This window comes from Paramisgurnus dabryanus, chromosome 4, assembly GCF_030506205.2.
Source record: "Paramisgurnus dabryanus chromosome 4, PD_genome_1.1, whole genome shotgun sequence".
NCBI classification, from domain to species: Eukaryota; Metazoa; Chordata; class Actinopteri; order Cypriniformes; family Cobitidae; genus Paramisgurnus; species Paramisgurnus dabryanus.
This window is the reverse complement of record NC_133340.1, coordinates 25792345-25818512: the sequence shown is the minus strand read 5'-3', so window position 1 is coordinate 25818512 and position 26168 is coordinate 25792345. Positions and strand designations below refer to the sequence as shown.

At 35.3% G+C, this 26168-nt stretch overlaps 1 protein-coding gene across 1 annotated transcript; it reads right to left on the bottom strand.

Annotated features, from left to right (window-relative positions):
* Positions 1–20370: 20370 nt before the first annotated feature.
* On the bottom strand, positions 20371–22869 carry LOC135786145 (C-X-C motif chemokine 3-like). The gene is made up of 4 exons (XM_065295839.2): positions 22435–22869; positions 21961–22081; positions 21770–21868; positions 20371–21111 (listed from the first exon to the last, which is right to left on the bottom strand). The coding sequence occupies exons 1-4, from the start codon at positions 22499–22501 to the stop codon at positions 21048–21050; spliced, it is 351 nt and encodes a 116-aa protein (XP_065151911.2). The 5' UTR covers positions 22502–22869; the 3' UTR covers positions 20371–21047.
* Between the last annotated feature and the right edge of the window lie 3299 nt (positions 22870–26168).

The following is a 26168-nucleotide window of genomic DNA, read 5'->3' as shown; positions in this document are numbered from 1 at the left end:
TGACATAATAATTCAATTTATGCACCGTCTGCCACCGCTGCTTCATATTCAGACCACTCTGCAATGCAATCTGTCCTGTTGATTGTAACCTTACAGAGAAGTGCAAAATTATATTTGTAGGATTCTCTCCATGCTGGAATTCTCCCACTCCCAATGTCACAATGAATAACACATTTCTGATGGAGGCTTTTGATAATGATTTGTATGGATAAGATCAGCAATATAAGTCCAAATGTATTAGGGGTGGCATTTTCTCCCCAAAAGTTAAAAATCGCTATGAAGTAATAGCTGCTATACTGTATGTAAGTTGCTAAATCGAATACCTTAAGCAGCATTGTGTAGCATTTAGTGCACCTGTTTTATTGATTTTGATATATTTTCATATACTATTATTTCTTATAATATAATAAAAAATATATTTATTTAAAAAAAAAATCTCTGGCCTCCACTGTACTTGGCTTGGAAATTTTTGTTGCCTGTTGTACGGTTGCCAAATATGTTAATCAGTTAAAAAAGCAATAAATAACTTCTTTTTAGGCAAGTCTCATCTGGTGTCTTTTTGATATGGCCAGTCTGATTCTAACTCTATTAAAATAATGTTTTTCAGCCTTTCATATTTCAATAAATACACTGTCGTGACTACATTGGGAGCACTTAATGGTAGCAAAGTGGAGATGGTGGGTATGCATTGTACCAAGTAATTGTTGCAATGTGCGTCTGAAGCAGATATCGTAATGCAATTATTATATTTTATAAAGCATTAAGTATTAAATGGAGTTGACCTGAAGAGAACAGAGAGTCGCAAACCAATTACAGACTAATTGAACATGATCTTGCACGTATTAAACACACCAGCCAAGTAAATTATATCTATTTCCATTAACCGCTAACCTCAAAACCTAATGACTTACAAGTTATAATGTGTCAAACATCGCAACAAGGCACGTTTTTGGCCACTGAGAGAAGTGTTTATAGAGTGGAGTGCAAAAAGTCTGAGACCAAAAGTATAAATGCTTTTGTTTTTTCTAATATGTGACCCTTTCTGTGAAAACCCAGCTCAAGTCATTTTTGTGATTTACTGTTTTCAACAAAATTTTATCCTACATCTAAGAACATCCTGTGAAAATATGGCTTTGATATATAAATCATATAGCATGGAATAGATGGAATAGCAGATGACTCCGGAGCCAGCCCAGATCCACGCCAAAGTAAGCAGCTTCGGTGCGGATCTGGCCCGCCCATACAACAAAAATACTTTTCTTTGGCCCAAAATTTTTTTAAATATATACTAAATACATTTGGTAGAAAGTAAAGCTTAATTAAATCTATTTTTAATTAAAAAAATTGTTTTAATTTTCATATATCAACATATTTTTCAAAATGTATTTTTTTAGTTGCAACAAATACTAAATTCTAAATGTACAACCCATATGGCAAAAAATATATTTTTATGAAAAATATGAAAGTTTGTATGAAATGTATAAGGTATAAGAATAAAATGTTTAAGTATAAAATATAAAATTATAAGTATATTTTTGCCATTGAGATTTAATTTTAACCTTTTCCAACCTGTTATGTTTACAGGTTTGTAACATAAAAACCATTTTCCAATGCAAAGTGAATATTATTGCTCTAAAACATATATATTTTTAAACTATATTTCAAAAATTAAAAAAATGGCTAAAAAATATATTGGTAAAAACTTTTTTAAATATTTTAAAATATATTTTATCACATATATTTTTTGGCCATATATGTATATTTTGAAATATATTTTAAATTATACATATAAGCCCAAAAAAAACAACACAACTAGATTAATCTCATACAAAATAAAAGTAATTTTTTGCATAACATATGAGTTTGTGCTGTGTGTAATTATTATGTATATATTAATACACACACATTCATGTATGTATTTAAGAAACATTTACATGTGTATATATATATTTATTTATATTTTATATATTCTAAATTATATATAAATTAAAAAACGATATTTAAATAAAACATTTCTTAAATGTATATATATGTATGTGTGTGTGTTTAAATATACATAATATGTACACACATCACAAACTCATATATTATGCAAAAAAATATTTTTATTTTGTATGAGATTAATCTAGATTTATCTATGCCCAGCCCTAATATGTATATAAAAAGCATTTGATTTGCCAGCATTAGTATAATAAGTTACTCTAGATTTTGTGTGTAATAACTAATTGTTAATCACATTAATGTTTTTTTGTCCTTAAGACGTCAAATAAATCTTTCTCAGTATGAGAAGTTTAAGCTCAAAATTTCACAAAGACATTTTATTAAAGCATGGTAAAATTGCCACTTTGTAGGTTCAAGCAAAAATAGCAGTTTTTGGGTGTGTCCTTTAAAATGCAAATGAGCTGATCTGTGCACTAAATGTCAGTGCCGTGGTTGGTTAGTGCAGATTAAGGGGCAGTATTATCCCCTTCTAACATCACAAGGGGATCCAAATTTCAATTCCTATTTTTTCACATGCTTGCAGAGAATGGTTTACCAAAACTAAGTTACTGGGTTGATCTTTATCACATTTTCTAGGTTGAAACACTGGGGACCCAATTAGAGCACTTAAATATGGAAAAAGTCAGATTTTCATGATATGTCCCCTTTAACATGTTGCAGGTTTTTTGATCAGCAAGGTGGCATTATCAGGTTGTATTAGTTGTAAACTAAAAAAAAGAAAACCCTGCCAAGGCAGCCCCATTTTTTAAACCCCAGAACAAAGCTACAATGTAGAATCAATGCAAATTATGGTGGGGCGAAACAGAGAAGTGCTAAATCTTCTCAAAGCAGGCATGAATCTTTCATGAATAAGATTCACTTCCTCTTTTAAAAGAGCACAGTGGAACATATAACATGCACTCGTTCTCGCACACCCGGCGTTTAAAAATAAGACGATGCCTGCGCTGCCGTGCTCAGACAACAAAATGCAAAGCTGTTCAGAATTCTCCCACTAATGATGTGAATTATAAATGAGTCTCTGGAATTCAGAAGAAGTTGTAAACTGTTGATTTTTTTATTTTCAGGGCTCTGTTGAAGCTAAAATCTGAGCAAAAGTTTAAAAGGGAAAGATTTCTTTTCATAACATTTTACAATGCTGCTTACCATTCAAAACATTGCATTGCTTTTTAGGCATACTGACCAACTCAATACAGCAGCGTTGGCTTAACCATTGGAATTTAGGGAGATTGATTCACCTAAACAGCACAGGCAAAACACAAGATTGTATACAGTGTAAATGGATCCTCTGTTTCAACATACAATTTAAAAATAATAGTTGACACCTCTGTTTTCATTTACAGCTAAACAGTTGCATGGATACGGAGGAACTTAATTTAATCTATTTTGAGTCACTAATCTTATGTGTTTATAGCAAAACTAAATGCTTGTGTAGGAATACTTCATGTTATGGATAATATCTCTGTTTGTAAAAACAAGACAAAAATATGAATATAAAATTTACCCTCATGCCATCCCAGATGTATTTGACTTCACTGGAACACAAATAATTTTATATTACAATGTCATTATGTTATCTTTTTATTTGGTCAACATGGTGAGTTTCCCAAAAATGCTTATGAGAGATAAATATTAATATTTTGAGGATATTGAGCGATTGATACGTGACATTACATCCATAGCAACATAATGATCAGCATGGTGAGTGGCACGTCATTACCATCAAATCTCATTGGTTATTGCATGTCACATGAAATGCTATATGTGATGTATTGATCACCAAATAACCTTAAAATATTTAGTTTTCTCCTATCATTGTATCGTTTCACTTCAGAAGTTATACATTAACCCACTGGAGTCATTTGGATGATTTTAAAGGTGCCAAACAATGCATTGAAATAATAGTTTAATTGTTATTTAATATTTACATATAGAAGGTATGTGGCTTTATTATGTGCAAAAATTATAACGTTTTAACATGTCCATTTAAACCCCTTTGTTTTTGTCCTTCGAATAAAATGGTCTATTTATGCCCTATTTGGAAGGGTCATGAATAATAATGTTGAGCTGTGCTCAGATTGCTCTGCTCTGAGGCTCATGCCAGTAGCTCACATTAGTAAACAGACCTTTTATATTTGAGCCTGTATCGGACGAAAATACAGATTTTGACAAACAACTAATTATTTTGAGATTGTTAATAAACATTTCTATGGCAGGTTTGTGTTTTTTTCAGTAGGCTATGACCTGCAAAACGTAAGTGTAAAGTCAATAGTACAACTTCAATGCTTTTTTCAATGCTAGCATATAGCATTAATTAGCATGTAGCGCTAACCCCGCAGTCACAACTTTTTAAGACAAGCATTTTAACAACTTTAAAATTTATTTAATGTTGGGGCGTACTGTGACGTCACAGTCAGTGATATGTTGAGATTGGCCTGTTTTCCTGTATCTTTTGCGTGCATGAAGTTTGCGTGCATATGATTATAATTATTGTCATTGTTTGTATGATTTCTGTATTAAACTTTTTTTTGCTGCCGTCTTGTCCAGGAAGAAAAGATAGCAATATCTCAATGTGATCACCTGGTTAAATAAAGGAATAACATCCTTTTTTCATTGAACTATTCCTTTAAGTATCTTTTGTACCACATTATATAACATTGGCGCGCAAACGGGCAGCTGATCATCACAGACACAGCAAACAGAACTGGGTTTATTTGTTCACATCAATTGCACTATTAGGGCTTTAGTCTGAAAACATCCCTCACGCTGCTTCCAAGGAACACAATTAGCATTTAATGCCTGTTAGCTGTCCTCCACATGCCGGTTAGCACAAACACCCAGAGACTCCCTCTGATGAATTGCTACTTGGGTGAAAAAAGTCGATGGCGGCAGGTATGTGGCTTTGTGGTCAAACCAAGACTATTACCGTTGTACTGCGTAATTGTGGGGCTTTTTTGGCAACATTCCTTTGCATTAAAAAGACAGAATGAAAACTAGTGGGCTGTTTTGTTATGCTGTTGTGTACAAACTATCACTTTAAGAGCCTGATAAAGCCTTTGCCTTGACAGCCCTTGCGCTTGTATAGCAATTTATACACAGTAATTTACATATAGCATAGTCCTCTTCAGTGAGTGTTTGTGTGTATTGTTTTTCTTAAAGTTTAAAAAAGGGACTTTTCATAGGCCCTGTGTCCACCAAGACGTTTAAACGAAGGCGTTTCTTTAGCTGCTTTATTGCATGTATATCATATGTAGCAGACCCTTTCATGCTTGCATCGGTTGACTGTCACAGCAGCAAGACGACAGCAACGTTCAGCCAAAGTGGTTCAAGGTCATAGTGCGATCTCTGCAACTCATGGGAGTAAATAACTGAATCCCATCCTACACTGCACCATGACCTCGAAAATGCCATAAAATAAGATTCGCCCTATCATTTTATGAACAGGCTGTTCTACGGTTGTGCTGCATATACTTTAGAAATAAAAAACAGCTGTACACTGAACGTTTCATCAAATGGGTGTTTGTGCACGGGTATACTTTTACGTTAACACGGCTTTTGCCATTTGTGTGTTTTAGACACTTGTAAAAAGAAGTGCCAGATAGTGTAATGAAGTACTTCACACTCACTTTGACCCTGCTGTTCAGCAGATGCCGACAGTTTTCCGCCTCGGAGCCCACGACATTCGAGCCTTCAGTCTTGCCTCATTGGACAGAAGATCAATATTGAGATTGTGGTCATTCAGCGGTGATCAACCTGCAACTAAGGGCATTCTGAACAAATAGCACTTGGGAATCTCGAGGAGAAAACTTTTACGCACATTCTTGGACGATTCGGAGCAGCTTCTATAGCTCACATGTAACCTTGTCTGCAAAATACAGGTTGACAGAAATAGGTACGTGACATTTTTCCCGGACATGTCCTGGCCAGGATTGCTTGTGCGTACTCTGGAAGTCATACATCATCAAGGTTTATTACTCCAGGTTCTATTTCAGAAAAGCAACCATTACATTTTACTACAAAAAATGACTTTCTTACTTAGTAAGAAAAATATCTAAAATTCTTAAATTAAGATGTTTTTTTTTGATGAGCAAAATGACCTAGGAAAATAAGTCTAGTTTTAAGACAAAAAATATACATTTAAGCGAATTTTTGCTTAAAACAAGCAAAAAAATCTGCCAATGGAATAAAAAAATTCATGAATTAAGTGTTTATGAAATAATTAAACTGATTTCAAGAACATTTATCTTATTCCACTGGCAGATTTTTTGCTTGATTTAAGCACTAATTTACTTAAATTGTATATAATTTTGTCTAAAAACTAGACTTATTTTCTTGGGTCATTTTGCTCATCAAGAAAATACATCTTAATTTAAGAATTTTTAGATATTTCTACTAAAAACAAGACAAAAATACTAAGTAAGAAAGTAATTTTTGCAGTTTGCAGTGCCTATGGTACACTGCAAAAAATGATTTTCAAGAAAAAAATTCTTTGTATTTTTGTCTTGTTTTCAGTAAAAATATCTAAAAATTCTTAAATTAATATGCTATTTCTTGATGAGCAAAACGACCCAAGAAAATATGTTTAGTTTAGTGTTTTGTGCAAAAAAAATAAATAAATAAACTGCCAATGGGGTAAGCACATTTCTCTTGAATTTTTCTTGAGTTTAGTGTTTAAGAAAAACTGTTCAAGAATTTTTTTGGCAATTTTGTTTGCTTGTTTTAGGCACAAAATCACTTACATTTGATATTTTTGGTCAAAAAACTAGACTTATTTTCCTGGGTCGTTTTGCTCAAAAGCATTTAAGAATTTTTAGATATTTTTAATGGATGCTTTAAGAGAAATTTTATAATGTTTTTAACTAAAATGTAAGAACCTCGATGATGTATGCGGTCGACCAAATGCGACTTCCAGCGGACGCACATGCAATCCTGGTCAGGACGTGTCCAGAAAAAATGGCGCGTACCTATTTATGTATGGTCACCTTAAAAATAAGTCATTTGCACTGCAAAAATTATTTTCAAGAAAAAAAATCTTAGTATTTTTGGCTTGTTTTCAGTAAAAATATCAAAAAATTCTTAAATAAAGATATTCCCTTTTCTTGATTAGCAAAACGACCCAAGAAAATAAGTCTAGTTTTTAGACCAAAAATATAAAAATATGAATATATCATGAATTTTTCTTGAATTTAGTATTTAAGAAAAAATTTCAAGATTTTTTGCTTAACCCATTGGCAGATTGTTTTTGCCTTTTTATGCACAAAATCACTTAATATTTTTGATATTTGATATTTTTGCTCTGAAAACTAGACTTCGTCGTTTTCTCATCAAGAAAAAGCATCTTAATTTAAGAATTCTTAGATATTTTTTACTGAAAACAAGACAAAAATACTAAGAATTTTTTTTCTTGAAACATTTTTTTTGCCGTGTGTGCTGTGTGAGTACTGACCAATTCCAGCATTGTGAATGTGACATTTTCAGTCAAGAATAAAAATATAATTTCTCAGAGAATGTATTAAGTAACAATATATTGAAGCGAGGACATACAGTATGGTTGCATCGTCCTGAAGTCATTGGGTTTTTTAAATGAGGTTTTGGTTAAACTCCATAAATAAAACACACCAGTAATATTCCCACTTGTCACTTTTTAAAGCTTTACTTGTCTTTCAAAGGACACGTTTTTCTAACAAGTTAATTTTAATGAATTAATTTTAGTTAATTTTAGGGATTTTAAACGTTATAACGCATGAAGATCTCAAAAACAATGCAACGTGGGCACAATTCCTAACAAAGATTTATCCAGGGTATTTCTTTATCAAGAAACATGTTTTGTTATGTGTTTGATAAAGTTTGAAAGAGCTATCGGAAGCTTGGTGGTGATGTTGAGAGACCGTGGTGTAGTTCGCTTGGTTAGCTTTTCATTTCTAGTAAACGCATTTAGCCTTCAAAATTCATAAAAGTTGTGTATATCTGTCAATATAATGTTGTTGGACAAAACGTGTGTCATAAACTTTTGTTAAGTTATTTTTGCAAAAATTCAAAAGCGAAGAAATCAGTGTCCCGCTGACTTCCGGTTAGGCCTACATAATTGTGTCATCCCTGTGCCACTTTATATTGACATCTGAGATATCGGTAAAAACTTTATGTTTTCATGGTAAGGTTGACATTTGAAAAACCTTGGTGGTCGTAGTAAAGGCAGCAAGCCAGCTCTCCTGACATTTCTCACAGAAATAGCTAATGTATTTTGGGTCATATAACACTTCATGTAACATTCCCTTCACTTCTGTCTTTTAACTCAGGCGCCCTAGGGCTAATTGCCACCACTAATGTATAGAAAGTCACCTCAACACAGACTGTAAAGGCCCAAATGAAATCCCAGGGAGCTTGAACCCTGGTTGACGGAGGTCTGCAGGCTTTGAGGAAAGCGTAATGTATTTCACAGAACGTCACTGAAGATGTCAGTCTACGCATTTAATGCTACGCTAACCAGCTTTACGTCAGTTTGGCTTTGATCTTGTTTTTAACGAAAGGAACCCTGAGGTAAAGCCATGTAAGCAGAGCCTTTGGGGTCAACAGCAGGTCTAGAATATGCTATTGTTGAAAAACACTTTTACTTGTCCTTTGCCGTCAAAGGTGATTTGTGTCAACCTGCGTTGAAAAATACCCTTCAGAGTTTTCTGTGAGGAACAAGTTCATCTGGTTTGTTTGGCTTGTTTGCTGAGAAAAATGGCAAGCACCATATGGTTACAAGGGGTTAATTAATATATTTTTGCACGGTTTTTTTCAATATATTTTTGCATATTTTGCATGAGAAACAACACTTTGCTACACCTAAGTATACCTGGTATTAAGATCCGTTTTGGTCTTGTGCTGAATGTGGTTGAAAGTGGACGAGCTCAAAACATTTTATACCTCATTCGCACCTGTATTTAGCATTGTCCACTTATGATCCAAATGACCAAAATGCATCTTACTCGCAAATTGAGGTGTCGCTCTATAATCTAAAACCACATTCACACAGCACTTTGGTCCCAGAAAATTTGCATAAAACTGGCAGAGAGGCTTCCCATAAATGTTCTGGGATCGCTCCCGTAAAGAGGACCTAGTAAAATTGCCACAACATTCACGGAAAGCATTCAGTGTGAACAAGACGCAGAAACAATGCCGTAAGGGGCGTGCCGTAGTGAGGAGGTGCGTGTCATCACAATCAGAACTTATGGTTCAGCTCTTTGAGACAGGGATTTAAAACGCAGATTAACATTCACGACGAGAAATCTCGGCAAACTGGACTGAAGCAGAGATCAGGGAGATCGTCACTATCTGCGCTGAAGCTGAAATCATTCACCAGCATGACAGAACAGCACATCACGTGCGTCTTATTCAATTCAATTCATTTCAATAAAATTTTATTTATATAGCGCTTTCACAATTGTTAATTGTTTCAAAGCAGCTTTACATGAATAGATGTAGGGAAAAACACAGAATAATCTATAGATAATATACAGTAAGAAAAAGAATACAGCGGCTAAGAATAAACCGTACAAGCAAGCATAGTAATAATGTAAAGTATACAGTAAAGTGCTAAGTTAAGCCAATGTTGGCTGAAAAATGCCCTAGGAGAAAAACCCTGTGGGAAAACTCCTAGAAGGACAAAAACCCTTGAGAGAGATTAATATATTTTTATATATAAACAAAATAGGGATAGGAAACAGGTAGGCGGATTAAATTGGTTCAGCCGGTGGTCGTTGGTCGCGTATCGGCTGGGCATCACGTTGAAGGACGGTCAGCAGATCAGTGGTGTGATGACCTTCACAGCAGCAGGAACTGGGTCTGTTTGTCTCATTGTCTTCGGGGTCGAGGACGAGACAGGGAGAGAAAAACAGAATTCTATTAGTGTAAGGGCCGTTCACATGTAATGCAAGTGTCATACAGTATTGTGGTTTAAAATCCGCTCGGTTCCAGACAGGCTACCTATTGCGGCATAAGTAAATAACCCAGATGAGTTATGTGAATGCTTTGTTCTCGACAAACTAGCTATTGCGGTATAGGTACATTTACTTGACATTTTATGTGAATGCTTTGCTAAAGAAGAATGTCTGAAGTTTAGACTTAAAGCGATCGACTGTGTCTGATTCTCGAACATTATTTGGTAAATCATTCCAGAACTTAGGGGCTAGATATGAAATCGATCTACCACCTTTAGACACTTTTGATACTCTAGGGATAATTGGCCAGAATTTTGTGATCGCAGTGTACGTGATGATGATCTTGTCATAAAATAAAATGAGAGAAATCACAGATAATTAGCAAACTTCAGACGCTGTGGGAAAAATACGTCACATGTCTTTACGGGATCTTTACGGAAGGTGTGTGAATGCACGCACATATTCCGGAAAATCATTGGCAGTGTGAATGAACCAAAAATCAAACGATCCCGGACAAATCCTGGATGCATTTTCCGTGTATTTTCCGTAATATCCATGTAAAAAGGGCTTAAAACAGATGTCAATGACCCATCCTTCATTAAAACCTCTTAACAAAGCCTTAATTAGATTCAGGGTTGCCACGCTTATGAAACCTTGACATATAGTCATTTTAAAGACTTCGAAAGTTCATGGAAATCCATCAAATCTTAAAAGTCAAGAAAAAGTCTTGGGAGTTTCCACATGAGTGTAATGTTTTAGTAATGTTCTTCTAGGTAGGTAATTTTGAGTTTACAAATGTATGTTTTTAAAGTGCATCTGCGTTTATTGCAAGGACATTTCCTTTCTCGCCAAGTGCAGATTCAGAGAAGGTCAATCTACAATGTTGAGTTCCTCTCGGGTTGTTCCTTGACATTTATACTTCAAACCTATTTAGCAATCTCTCAGCACACCTTCCCTCAGTTCCCCCTATTAAAGCCAGTTTCTTCCCCTCGCAGCGGTCAAACATTTCTGATCCAGCTGCTTGGGTCATGTAGGTACATATTTCATTTTTTCTGACCCCTTCATTGCTTCCTTCCTCATTAGGAGCCCTCCATCTGCTGAAACATGGATTTGAGACCTCCTCTCTGCTGGCTTTTAAACTCATCTCCCTATCATGTCTCTCTCTCTCTCTCTCTTTATCTCTCACTTTACCATCCCCTGCTGCAGTCTTTCTTGTAGTCTAGAGAGAGCCTTCCTCCATCTCCGTTTCTTTCCTTTAATTCTTCTTGATCTGCCATATCTAGGCTTTTAATAAGCGTGATCACTCCCTTTTTCCTTTATAAAAACCTTGGAGTCATTTAAGAGTTGTCTGTTCGACACTTGTGGGAGTATCTCACAGTTTGCCACGGATCGGTTTGTCATGTGGTGGTTGCATTTCTGTTTCTTTTGTTGTGTTGGCTTGCTTCTTATTTTCTGTCTTTCGAGTCTTTAGAGTGTTCGTACTCTGGAATTCTGTATTATGTTTGCAGGAGAGAAAGATGAGGCTTGTTCTCTGAAGGTTGCATGTTGAAAACATACACACACACACAACAACAACACTCTGCTTTGCTTTGGTGTATTTTTGCGCCTGACAGAAGATGTCAAAAGTCTGTGACCGACAAAAAACGAGTCAAACATTACAAGTGAAGTAAACAAGGATTTGAAGTAATTTGGAAATCAAGTTCCGCATTGAGTCGGACAAGATTTTGTTTACTGTCTTATGCAATGCACCTAATTTATTTGGTTTTGGATTCAACCAAAACAGGTTCATACATGCAAGAGTGATTAAAATGTCAATGAACAAATGTTTTGTTGTCAGTAAAGCAAATGACCTGTGTTGTTGAAACATAACTTAGGCCTAGTCCACACGAACATGGGTATTTTTATAACCGTGACTTTTTTTACATGGTTCGGCCGTTCAGGGCACTGAAACTGAACAATTTTGAAAACCCCTGCCAGGGTGAGTATTTTAGGAATGCCGGTTGCAGTGTTGTCGTGTAGACAGTAAAACCAGGGTTTTTTGCCTTGCGATGTTACTCTTGCCAGGCTTCTGATTGGCCAAGGTGGCTTTACGATTCGGGTAATATCGCCGCCTGCTGGTGTGGCATGCTCTTGACAGCGCGTAATAGAGTGTTTTTGCTTTATCATGTGGACGGAGATTTATTTTAAACCGAGCATGTGTGGACGGGATTTTTTGTATTGTTATAAAAATACCTGTGTCCGTGTGGACTAGGCCTTAACTGTGGTTTATCACACCTGAGTTCAGTTTCTCTAGCCACACCCTGGCCTGATTGCCACACCGTTTTGCAATCAAATAATCACTTAAACAGGACCTGCCTGACAAAGTAAAGTAGACCAAAATATCCTCAAAAGCTACACATCATGTTGGGATCCAAATATATTCAGAAACATTGAGATCTATCAGTCTGGAAAAGGTTATGAAGCCATTTCTAAAGCTTTGGGACTCCAGCAAACCACAGTGAGAGCAATTATCCACAAATGCCGAAAACATGGAATGGCTGTGAACTTTCCCAGAAGTGGCCAGCTGACCAAAATTACCCCAAGAGCGCAGCGACGACTTATCCAAGAGGTCACAAAACACCCCACAACAACATCCAAAGGACTGCAGGGCTCAGTTACTGTAAGGTCAGTGTTCATGACTCCACCATAAGACAGAGACTGGGCAAAAATGGCCTGGATGGCAGAGGTCCAAAACAAAAAATGCTGCGGAGAAAAAGAACATAAAGGCTCGCCTCAGCTTAAGAAAACATCTTAATGATCCCCAAGACTTTTGGGAAAATACTCTGTGAACTGACAAGACAAAAGTTGAACTTTTTGGAAGGTGTGTGCTGGATTAAGTATGGTGTAAAAGTAACACAGCATTTTAGAAAAAGAACATCATACTGGGGCTGTTTTGCTGCTTTAGGACCAGGAAGACTTGCTGAAGCGAACTTGGGTACTACAGCAGGACAATGATCCAAAACACACCAGCAAGTCCACTTCTGAATGGCTGAAGAAAAACAAAATGAAGACTTTGGAGTGGCCTAGTCAAAGTCCTGATCTCAATCCTATTCAGATGCTCTGGCATGACCTTAAAAAGGCGGTTCAGGCTCGAAAACCATCCAATGTGTCTGAATTACAACAATTTTGTTGAGTTGCAGACTTCTTGCAAGTTATTTTAAAAGCTTGATTGCAGTTGTTGCTGCTATGGGTGCCCTAACCAGTTTACAGTTTTTTACACAGGGACATGCAGTTTTGGATTTTGTTTTTCCTTAATAATAAAAACCTTCATTTAAAAACTGCAGGTTGTGTTATCTTTTACTAATATTTAAATTTGTTCTGAAATGATCTGAAACATTATAGTATGACAAATGGGCACGAAAAAATACTTTTTCACACCACTGTATATGCATTTGGCAATTGCTTTTATCAAAACCAACATTCAGTGCATTACAAGGTATACAAGGTGTTCCCTGGGTTAAAACCCATGACCTTTTGCGCTGCAAATGCATTGCTCTACCACTCCAGCTATACAGGATTTATTTATTTAATTATTATTAACATGGACCACAGAACCAGTCATGAGGACTTTCTTATTTATAACTGAATAAATAAGCTTTCCATTGATGTATGGTTTGTTAGGATAGGACAATATTCGGTCGAGATGCAACTATTTGAAAAACTTGAATCTGAGGGTACAAAAAATTATAAAAATATTGAGAGAAAATCGCCTTTTAATTTGTACAAATGAAGTCCTTAGCAATACATATGACTAATCATAAATACATTTATATGGTTTCAGTGGACGCATGTGCGTTGTCGTGGTTACAAGTTCGAACTAAACTTCCGGTCTCTGTGTGTTTAATGGTCTGGCTAGTGGCTAAACTGAACTTTGAAACAAATATATGAAGGGTGGTCTGTAGTTAACATTGTATAAATTACATAGTACACATTTTACACAGCAACGTAAGCTCAGTGTTGATTTTTATACAATTTGGCTATGACTAAGGGAATCTACTACTCGTTTGTTCCACGAAAGCCATTTTTTTGTGTTGTTACTGCTGAAACCGTCTATATTCACATGCAATATATAGTTGGCTATTGCTATAAATATACCTGTGCTTCTCATGACTGGTTTTGTGGTCTAGGGTCACATTAGTTGAACTTTCTCTCTAGTATACGGTAAATCGGCCTTGTCTTGCGTTGACAGACCCGTTATCAGTTATGTACCAATAACATATTTTCACAATATGCGCACAACATTTGTCTGCTTTGACACAAATCATCCCTAAAACTCACTCTCACATGTTGAAAAGCTATCAGAGGACTCTCCGCCACATCATTGCCACCGCGCTCTAAACTTTCATACAATTTGTCGCCTGTCCGGTGCTGAGATATCAGTTTAAGGGTCACACGCAACAGTTTGCAGGGTGAGGCGCTTAAAGCTCTGAGTGGGCTTGTGAATAACTAAGAGTCTGATTCGAAATGACACATCTTAGATAGGGACAAATGGGGGGGCGGTCCTGCATTTGCTTCCTGTGACCCCTCGACACAACTCCCTTTGTGGTACAGCGGGGGGTTGGTCACCTGTGCATTTTTGGAGAGAACCAGAATAAAAGGTTAATGGATTCAGTTCAGCAGACCTGCCAATCCTTTACAGTGGGCGCACGGGTGAGAGCTGAATTGTTCAGCGTAGTGATGCAGGAGGAGGATGTTTTTAAGATGCCTTTGCTGCCCTCTTTAGGCAAATTACGGATATTACACGCTAAATGTTATTGGATAATCACAATAGATTTTTATACGCTACACCATAAGACATCAAAGAAATGCCTCAGGCTCACACAAATTGGCTTTTATTGAATTTTGCCCAATTCAACCTCGCCAGTTTTTGGCATCAAAATAGTGATGGGAATCCAAAGGCAGTGTGACTGGGAAGACAGGACATCACATGGCGCCTAAAACCAAGAAAAATAGTCGAAATGATAAAAACAAAGTCTTTCAAAGTAACATAAAACAGAGAGAAGAGTTACTGAGATCTAACTATTTGATTGATGTTGCGTGGTTTTCAGCACTGCTTTTCTTTGTAGCCTTGTCATAAGCTGTTTTAACTGAAGTCCAGCATTTATCCCCACCCTGACACCTACCAGCGATCCGAGCATCCTTTGAACCGCGACAAATGAATATTGCATAAACATGGACGTTTTACCACAGTTTCTTTTGTTCTGACATTTGCATCAACAGCAAGTGAGTTGTACACCACCATTATAAATAAAATATTATCTTGCAAAAAATCAAATCAAACAAACAGTATGAAGCGTTTCTGAATCGTGTATTTGTGTGTCAGAGTTGGAGAGATATACACAGCGAATCTCTTTATAGTTCAAAGCACCAAACTATGGTGTCAAAAACAATGTCACAAAAAATTCCAGATTGTTGTCAGGAAATTAATGTTTTAATATTTCCACCTTTGTTAAAAATTGTGGGGAAAGTGCTGCATATATTATCACAAGGGAGAATGGGGATACATACTTTGAGAATTAACTTTAATGTGACGTCTTCGTTCATTTCATAAAAGACTAAATCTTTTTAGGTTGACCAACTGGGGCAGACTAAGGTAAAAAAAATTTAATTGAGATTTTTATATTATTTGAAAATATATTAAGGAAATATTGTCTTTAAAGTTGTCCAAATGAAGTCCTAAGCAAGATAGTTCACCCAAAAATGAAAATAATGTCATTAATGACTCACCCTCATGTCGTTCCAAACTCGTAAGACCTCCGTTCATCTTCAGGACACAGTTTAAGATGTTTTATATTTAGTCTGAGAGCTTTTTGACCCTTCATTGAAAATACATACGGTATACTGTCCATGTCCAGAAAGGTAATAAAAACATCATCAAAGTAGTCCATGTGACATCAGTGGGTCAGTTAGAATGTGTTGAAGCATCAAAATACATTTTGGTCCAAAAATAACAAAAATTACGACTTTATTCAGCATTTTTTTCTCTTCCGCGTCTGTTGTTGTGTAGCGCATGCGCGAGACTAAAGTCACATGACTGCAGTGACATGACTGACGTGTTATCTGGCGCGCCCCACCTGTTTTATTTTTTTGTTTGTTTACAGTCTGAGGGAGACGCACGCTGTAAGTTTGAAAAAAAAAAACTTTGCAAACATGTCTGAGGATAACATGTCATCCGCGTCACTGCAGTCCCGTGACTTAAGTCTCGCGCATGCGCTTCACAACAACAGACGTGGAAGATTAGACAATGCTGAATAAAGTCGTTAGTTTTGTTATTTTTGGACCAACATGTATTTTCGATGCTTCAACACATTCTTACTGACCCACTGATGTCACATGAACTACTTTGATGATGTTTTTATTACCCTTCTGGACATGGACAGTATACCGTACGTAGATTTTTAATGAAGGGTCAACAAGCTCTCAGACTAAATATAAAACATCTTAAACTGTGTTCCCGAAGATCTTACGAGTTTGGAACGACATGACATTATTTTCATTTTTGGGTGAACTATCCCTTTAACAATTATAAATAAAGTTCTAATATATTTACAGTAAATTTACAAAAAGTATCTGCATGGAGCATGATCTTTAATTAATATCCTAATGATTTTTGCCATTTTAAAAATCAATAATTTTGACCCACACAATGTATTGTTGGCTATTGCTATAAATAATGTGCTACTTATGACTTGTTTTGTGGTCCAGGGTCCCAAATAATAAAACCATACTGATGCAATGCTTACATTTTGGTATGTTGCTTGCACAAAGGGCAGAACACTATAACAACAGACACTATGTTGTGATGTTGTCTTATATATGCTGGGATGGTGTTGGTGGGAACTAAACATCAAGCCTGGCATCATAAAGGTTGCAGAATTAAACCCTAGGGCTGGTCCAGTCACTGGAGCATATAGAAGTTGGTTGACCCAGAATGCTTCCTGTTGATTGTCCCTGCACACTGTGAGTGCATCTGGCACATTACAAGCATTGAATTTCATAAAACTGGTTAGTAAAAATACAAAACCTGTCCCTAATGGTGTTTTCAGAAGTGCTATTACTTTTTGGCAAATGATTTTGTGTACTGCCAAAAGAAATCCATTGTAGGGAATTACAGATTACCCTTTTGAAAAATTGAACTGAGTCACGATGCACCTTTGTAGCAATTTCTGTATATTTTGAAAAAATACTAGAAGGCTACAAAACAGATCTTTCATTACACAGACAGTAGGAAACCCAAAAAGACACTCTGGTCGATAGACCTTGCACCTAAGCATGAAAACTCCTTGTGTGTGGAAGCTTTAGTAAGCCTTGAGATTGTATTAAAGAGAGAGTTGTTTAAAAATAAATCAAGTACCATGCCGAGTGTTGAGCTCATGCAGGATAGCTTTGATATGTTGTGGCACTTTTTACTGTAATTTCTCCTCCCACATACGGGTGAATCTCACGCAACCTGTCAAAAAGATGTCTGCATATTTCACTTCAAAATCGGAAGAAAAAAATAAGCTATATTTAGCCTAATGGAAATAAAATCTATAGAAGAGAGAGAGAAAGAGAGAGAGTTTTAAAAATGACAAAGCATCTGTTGGACTGACAGTACAGAAATTTATAGAGGATCTATTCCTCTCTCCACTTCTTCTTAGTTAAACCCATAGAAAAGCTTTGATTTCCCCAGAGAGGACACAAACACACTCGTGTCCTCCTTGGTCAACTCTCTCTGTGCTCCATGCAATAAAGGTGCTGCATGATGCCACAGAGGAACATTATTTGGCTGTATGGTTCCATAAAGAACCTTTAAAGGGGACATATCATAAAAATCTGACTTTTTTCATGTTTAAGTTTTATAATTGGGTCCGCAGTGCTTAGAAAATGTGAAAAAGATCAATCTAGTAACTTATTTTTGGTAAACCGTTTTCCGAAAGCCTGTAAAAATGGGTCATTGAAATTTGGCTCCCCTTGTGATGTCAGAAGGGGATTAAACCGCCCCTTACACAATCGTGAGCATTGTGGCTATAAGAGATACAGTTTTGGTCAAAATCTCGTGAAATCTTGTCAGATGAGTGCTGTTTTCATCCTAATCCTACTCTCAAACCCTAAACCCAACATTTCATGGGAATTAGGCCGTAGCTGTATCCCTTCTAGCCAGAGCCCAGCACAGAATCTTTTGGTTTAATAAAACGTTATTTGCAGTTGATTAAGATTCTTTAGTCTACACTGTAAAAAATACTTTGCTGCCTTAAAATTTTTTGTTAAATCAACTCAGATTTACAAGTCATGTCAACAGAGATGAGTTGTCACAACTTATAAAATATAGTTGAGAAAAGTCAACTTAATTTTATAAGTTATAACAACTCACCTGTAGTTATAACAACTCATCTCTAGTCAAGATAAATAATAGTAAGTTGAAATGACTTGTAAATCCGAGTTGATTCAAGAAAAAATTTTAAGGCAGCAAAGTATTTTTTACAGTGTATAACAAGGTCAGAAAGACATTTTTAAGAAGCTTTGACTAAATGGCATTTTTTTTGAAGAAGTCTTTGTAGCACATTTATTTTTAAGTGTACTAGGCAGTATTGCAGTGACAGTGTATGTAATAAATAAAAGTATGATATTATTGGTTAAAATAAGAGCCAAATAAAGAGGGTAAAGCTGTATATGATACAGACAGACAGAGGTGATTTTACAAAAAATTTACAAAATATTGTATGTATTATAGATGACCAGAAGGTGGGGCTCATGTAACATCTAAAGAGGTCTAAATGCAAAAAAGATATTTGTGACCAGGGCCGGGTCTACAGGGGGGCTGGGGGGGGCATTGCCCCCCCAGATTTTCCTTGTGCCCCCCCAAAAATGTCCAGCCAACCTTAAAATAACGGAGTCTCTTTACACAAAAAACGCCTTCTTTAGGCAAGCGCTAGCGTTTACAGCTCCCGCCCACTAACGTCTGATTAGCTTATTCAAACCTTGGTGGCCTTTCCAGCAGTATTTAAGTCACAGGAAAAGCACTACTGTTCTCTATGACGGTAACTAAAAAAAAAACGCATCTTTAAAATATATATCAAAAACAATGCAATTTAGTATTACATAAACGTAATAACCCAACACATATTAAATTAAAACTTTTTTATAGTAAAACATGCCCAAAATAGCCCCTTATCCTTTCTTAGACTCACCTCATTATTTATTCATGCAAATACAACAGCCAATGGCAAGTCTCCAGCAGCATTTAATGTGTTTGTTTTAGACGTAGTTCTGTTTATTAAAATTAGAATATGCAGTTTGGTTGTGGCATACTATATAGTAGATATAAATGATATAAGATGGTTATACAGAAAATATACAGTATTGTAACAGCTGAGCATCGCGTGCAGTTTTAAATTCAAATTTTAGCGGTTTTGTCATCGTCATTCATCAGCTCATTCAGCTCGCATTTGAGAAAAACTTCACACGCAAAAATCTACAGACTTTTAAGTTCAGGAGGAGCTTTCACTCCGCAAGGTCATCGTAAGGTAAAACGTTGTATTTTATAATGTTGCGTTGTATTATAATATCTAATTTGCTGTGTTACAAACAAAGCAGTGTGATTTATCTTTGGTCTCGTCACAAATCACACTTACAGTATTTTAGGGCTTGTGCTTTTGTCTGGTGCTGTTATAGGCAAACAGGATAACCTTTGACGAATTTGACATGATGCAACAATATATCATTTAAAGCATTGTGCTTTGTTGTGATATTTGAGGTTGCTGCAGCAGCAATGATAGGGTCAGGAATTAATGACAATACAGCTTATCACATTGAAAATACATTATTTTACATGAAGAAAATGTTTGAGAAGTGGAAATAAAGTTTATTTAGTGTTTATTTAGAAGAAAGGCATATGTTGGGTAGGGTAGGTATAAGAATGGCTTTAATTTATCTATAAGTAAAATAATAGATTAAATGCAGTGTAAACATTAATAAAATAAAGCTATATGTACAGCTTTATATTTATATCACCTGCTTGCCTGATTTCATTAACTGTGACTAAATGTGTCAAACTAGTGTAATCATTATAACATTATAAATCATTAATCTAATTGCATGTACTTTTAAAATGTGAACGTGCAAAATGACATATAAATTGCCTTTTATTATAAGACATGCAAAGTAATATTGGATTGAAACATCCATAATTTTAGTGTATGAATCATTTTAGTCGAGAAATGGCTGCCCACCCAAAAATCCTGACTGCCCCCCCAGTCCAGCAAGCCTAGTACCGGGCCTGTTTGTGACAGAATCACTACTTTCATCATATTTTCTCTCTTTTTTTACTCCTAATTTAATAGTTTCTTATAATAATATTAAACATATACACACATTTTTTTTAATAAAGAGGAAAACATAAACAGGTTTGACTTTGACATCATTTTAAAAACTTTATTACAAAATCGAAAAAGTACAAAACTACAAAAGGTAATAACAGTTTTTTTAAGTAACTTGAAAATGTCTTTTATGTAACATAAATTGTATTAATTTAACATACACAGATCACACACAAATAGTTCCTTCAAGTGACATACTGTACAGTACGACATCTACACAGTGTGCATATACTCTCAGAAAAAAAGTTACAAAAGTTGTCACTGCATATATATATATATATATATATATATATATATATATATATAAAAAAAAATATATATATATATATATATATATATATATATATATATATATATATATGCAATACTATTTTAGGTAGTGTACTTTTTGAAAGGTTGCTGCCCCAGTGACAACTTTTTTACCTTCTTGTTCCTTTCATTATTCTGAGATTGTTAAATAAGTTAAATACTTAAATAAATACTAATGAGTTCATTTAAATACTGCTTGGTATTCTGTATTGGTAGTGCTTGGCTTAAACAGCAATGAAACATCTGCGTCTGACAGTCTCTGGCTGTGTTCCAGGTGTCTTCAGCTCTCCCGTGATTTCTCATCATCTGCACAACGGCCAACCCCTTTATTCCCAGGATGGTGGAGTGCAGCAGGCCATGTGACGGGATGGAATTCCATGTGCAAGATTTCTGGAATTTCCAGCTTTCCCCCTCCGTACTTTCATTTATGGTTTGGGAAACACTCAGAGATCTTAACCACATCCCTGGTGCTGTTTGCATTTACCCTGCAAAGTTGACCAAAAAGAGAGCAAACATTAATATTTATATTACAGCTTCATATATGTGACCCTGGCTGTGAAAAAGATTTTTTGTCTGATTTACTGTTGTTTACATAAATTCATCCTAACACATAATGTAAAGAATATTCTGTGAAAATATAACCTTGATATCTTTAATATTGACTGAGTAAGATCATGTCAAAGATGAATCAAAATCTTTAGCTTGGATATAACAAATACACTGTACAAATTTCTTGTTGCACTTTATATTTTTAAGTTTAATCAACTTGAATTTACATTCAGCTTTCTTGGGAATTGCTATAAAAAATAAAATTGAATTAACTTATGCTAATTTAACTTATTTTTTATAATTTATAGCAACTCCAGTCCTCACTAGTCAAGAAAGTTGAAATGAATTGTAAATTCAAGTTAATTAGACTTAAAAATGAAGTTCAACAATGAGTTGAAAAAAGTAAAATAAACAAATTACAAATAATAAAACATTAGCTTTTTAACATTAAAACCATTACAGATTTCTTTTATGCACACTCTCAAGGGTACAAAACTATCACTGGGACGGTACCTTTTAAAAAGGTACAATAATAGATATTTGTGTATTAGAATAAGCTAATAATAATTCGTAAATGATTAAAAATGTCAGTACCTGTTCCAGCACTTCTGCAGGTTAGAAGCTTGTATTGTTTCTGGACTCAGACAACGCTGCTGTCCTTCAGACTTGGTATTTTCTGGTTTTAGTGTTAATCTGTAAATATTGAAACAAATCAAGTTAATGATAAAATAGAATATAAAACAGCTTTGAGTATAGTTCATGATGACGTTTATTGTGTTACTTACATGATCTCAGTATTTTTGCATTGCTTTCTTGGCGGGGAAATGGAAAACTCCATGATTTTTTCTCTTGGCACATTTCTTTTCAAAGTATTCAGGCACCAGCATCTGTCATATATTGGTTGACCTATCGCAAGGTAAGAAAGAGAAAAATGTATATAATATGAGGCGATAGAAGATTTATCAATAATAAATGTAACACTGTGACAGAACATGTTTAAAATAATATAATTTTAAATCAACATATATTTTTATGTTACTTTAACTTAAAAAATTAAGTTAACCGTTTTAATTTGTTTTTTCACAAGTCAAAACTTTAAATAGTAGGTTGAATTGACTTTTAAAACCAAGTTGTTTATTTTTTTTACAGTGTATAATGTTTAAAAAGCTGTACACACATCTTAGTACCTGGCAACAGCAGTTAACAAAGTCAAAGTGTGTTTTTATGACACCACAGTAAAACTTTCATTGTTGACTTACCTCCACTGAGCTGAATGCACACAACAGCGAGCTGCAGGAGAACGAGTGCTTTGAGGAAAAATCCCATAGTAAATGTCCAAGTGAAATCAATAGGTTGCAATGCAGGACTTTCACCTTAGGTTGTTGTCTCGGCTTTAGAGAGAGCTTGGAGCTTAAAGTGAAAGTAGTGAATGAGACTCCATGCTTTATATCCTAGAGCTAGCTAGAGGAATTCCCAATCCCCCCTCGGTATTTCCCAACAATCCAGTATTTCTCTGCAACGGAATTTCCCAAAAGAATCTGTGTTGCAATTACATTTTCAAGTTTAATCAACTTGGAATTACAAGTCATTTCAACTTATTGGCCAGGGATGAGTGGCTGTAACGTAAAAAATAAAGTTATAGTATAAAGAGATAAGTAAAGCAAATTCAACTTGATTTAATAAGTTACAGCAGTGGTTCTCAAACTTTTTTGGCATTTGGCCCCCCTTGTGTATGGTGCCCCCCAAAAGAAAATTCATGACATAAAACATTCCAAAAATTAAAATTTTAATTAAACAAAACATATTCAATTATACAATGTGGTGCTGTTGGTTGGTAGCCTTTATTTTTCTAAAGTTTAATTACACAGAATTAATGATAAATTAATGTATTTTATAAAGTGTTGGGGCCCCCTGGCACATTCTCAAGGCCCCCAGTTTGAGAACCACTGAGTTACAGAAACTTATCATTTGTCAAGATTTAAATAACTTGTAAATCCTTGTTGATGAAACTTAAAAATGTAAGTGCAAAAAATATTTTTTTACACTGTAGGCTGTGAAAACATGTAGCCTGCATGCGTTCCCTGATGAGAAAGTAACTGTTTTCCTGGATTGCTATACAACAGGTTTGAATTACCAAGCTCATGATGCAAGATTTAAGCAGAGAAGATCATGTTTAGCAGTTTATTGCTAAGAAGTATGACATTATTGGTTTGAAATAAGAGCCAAGAACGCTGTATATGATACAGATATGATACAACTTTACATTTTTTATGTATTATAGATCAGTGGTTCTCAAACTGAGGGCCGTGAGATTGGCCAGGGAGCCCCAGTTTTATGATTTTTTTATTTATTATAAATTCTGTGTAATTAACCCTCAGAAAAATAAGGCTACTAACCAACAGAACTACATTGTATAATTTAATATGTTTTGTTTAATTCATATTTTACATTTTGTAATAATGTCCAAATATTTTTTTGTGGGGGGGAGAAGGGGTACAAAAGTGAGAGCAGCACTCCGGAACAGTTTGAGAACCACTGTTGTAGATGACCAGAAGGTGGGGCTCGTGTAACCCTTCAATAGGTCTAAATTCAAATAGTAGCAAAAATGAAAATTACTCATGATTTACTCACTCTCAAGCCATCCAAGATACATATATTCATCATCTTTCAGACTAATACAATTTGAGTTATTTCAGTGAACGTAGTCGCAGACGTCAAGTCCATGGACAGGGGTGTTGGTACGGCCAGGTGAGGGGCTTAGCCCCCTAAGCAAATGACCACAAACACAGGAATTTGTATTATGATATTAATTGTAATATGAATGTTAACAGAAATATAAGCGTGAAAAAGTGCTTTAGTTTTCTATTTCTGTCCTTGATTGGCATTGGTTGATAGGCAGGTAATTATTGTTGTTTATAAAGTTTTAAATATGGATATTTTTCTTATAAAATCACATAGATTACACTCAGAAGGCCTTTATTTAACCCCCTGGAACCATTTGTATACTTCTTTGAAGAAAGTCGTGTTATTGTCAAGCAAAATTTAATTAATTTATTTGTGTCCATGGCACAGAATTCAACTTTTTTCGTGCCTTAAATATGCATGTCTTTTTCATGTTACTCGCACAAATTTCTATAAATAGTGTTTCGTGTCCATTGCACGACTTTCTATTTCATTTCATTTTATGTATTGTTTTCTCATAGTTTTTTCCTATTTTTTTTCCATTGTCGCTTGGGGTTGAGGTTAGAATCACTTTCTGCTAACCCAAACCCCAACTCTAACCCCGACTCCAGGAATAGTTTTAAAAGCGGAAGAAAAACATGTAGAAACCAATACATAAAAAGTACATCGTAACCCAAACCCCAAATCTAACCCCAAGCAACAATGATTCAAAAATAGGAAAGTTGCATTTTGTGCCATGGACACGAAAAAATGAATTACACTTTTGGTGACTATAACACAACTTTCCGACTATAACACAACTTTTTTGCTTTAAAGTCGTGATCTATGTTTTCTACTAATACTGTATAAAACTTGGAAGATCCAGGACATTCCCTAAAATAGCTAACATTGTGTTTGTCTGAAAGACGATGAACAGATGTATCTCCGATGGCTTGAGGGTGAGTAAATCATGGGGTCATTTACATTTTTTGCTGAACTATCGCTTCAAGGATCTTTGTAACAGAATTACTTTCTCCATATTTTCTCATCTTTCTTTTTTTTACTACTTATTTAATAGTTCATTATATAAAACATAGTAAAATATACAGTATTGTGCAAAAGTCTTAGGCCACTATGCCACAATTATATTTGTTGTTTTTGCTATGTTAAAGTGATCATATATAATTGTTTCTCAGTCTCTTTAATAGAATACAACCAGAAAATACAGGAAATGTGTATATACTGTAGTATTAAAAACTGTATGAATGTAAACTGATGTGTCAAGTTTTTAGGGTAAACTCCCTTTCCACTTGAGCAATAGCAGGAAACTGCAGGATCTCTTAAACATGAATGAAATTAAAGGACAAGTTCGGTATTTTAGACTTAAAGCCCTGTTTTCAGATTGTTTATGGTCAAATAGAATGGTTTTGACTGAAATTTCGACATTTTCGGCTGCCCTGAGAATTTTCGCTTGTTTGTGTTTCAGCTCAGACCTCTACAATGGCTTTATAGGTGCACTGGAACAATCCTTCCTAAAATGCATTAAACTTTCGTTTACAAAGACGTGAAACTCACCGAGTGGTCAGGGGTGTTCACTGGTATGCTCACACAAAAATCGCTCCAAAAGACGCATTCCAACAGGTTTTATCGTAGTTTTTACCAACTCCATTGACTGTATTAGACGTCCTGTGAGGTATGGTATTACTCCGCGCCGGGAACTTTGTTTCTATTCTTGCAATTGGCAAAGGCGGATTAGCGCCACCTCCTGGGCTGGAGTGTTTATTATTCAAGCTCTAAGCGGAAGAATGTACGGGTGTGAGGCGTTTGGGGAAATAGGTCCACAAGTTAACAACGAATGCTAAAACAGCTGTTGGAAAGCATCTTTTAACGCGATTTTTGTGTGAGCATATCAGTGAACACCCCTGACCACTCGGTGAGTTTCTCGTCTTTGTAAACGAAAGTTTAATGCATTTTAGGAAGGATTGTTCCAGTGCACCTATAAAGCCATTGTAGAGGTCTGAGCTGAAACACAAACAAGCGAAAATTCTCAGGGCAGCCGAAAATGTCGAAATTTCAGTCAAAACCATTCTATTTGACCATAAACAATCTGAAAACAGGGCTTTAAGTCTAAAATACCGAACTTGTCCTTTAAATCCTTATTTCTAAATTTTAAAGAAATTACTTTTTTTACTTCATTCTGCACAAAAATGCTCACTCATGCACTGTAAAAAAAATCAGTAGAAATTACAATGCTATTGCAGCTGGGTTTCCGGTAAGTTACCGTAAATTAAAATGTATGTTATTTACTGGCAAGAGTTTGTTGAAAGTTAAA

What these genes read in the sequence shown, in the direction of transcription:
- LOC135786145 (XM_065295839.2), bottom strand. Translation starts at nt 22,501, where the DNA reads ATGGGATTTTTCCTCAAAGCACTCGTTCTCCTGCAGCTCGCTGTTGTG. An exon ending in TGCAAAAATACTGAGATCAT is followed by an intron (nt 21,869 to 21,960) that starts GTAAGTAACACA and finishes CAATATTTACAG; the next exon opens with ATTAACACTAAAACCAGAAA. An exon ending in CTGCAGAAGTGCTGGAACAG is followed by an intron (nt 21,112 to 21,769) that starts GTACTGACATTT and finishes TCAACTTTGCAG; the next exon opens with GGTAAATGCAAACAGCACCA.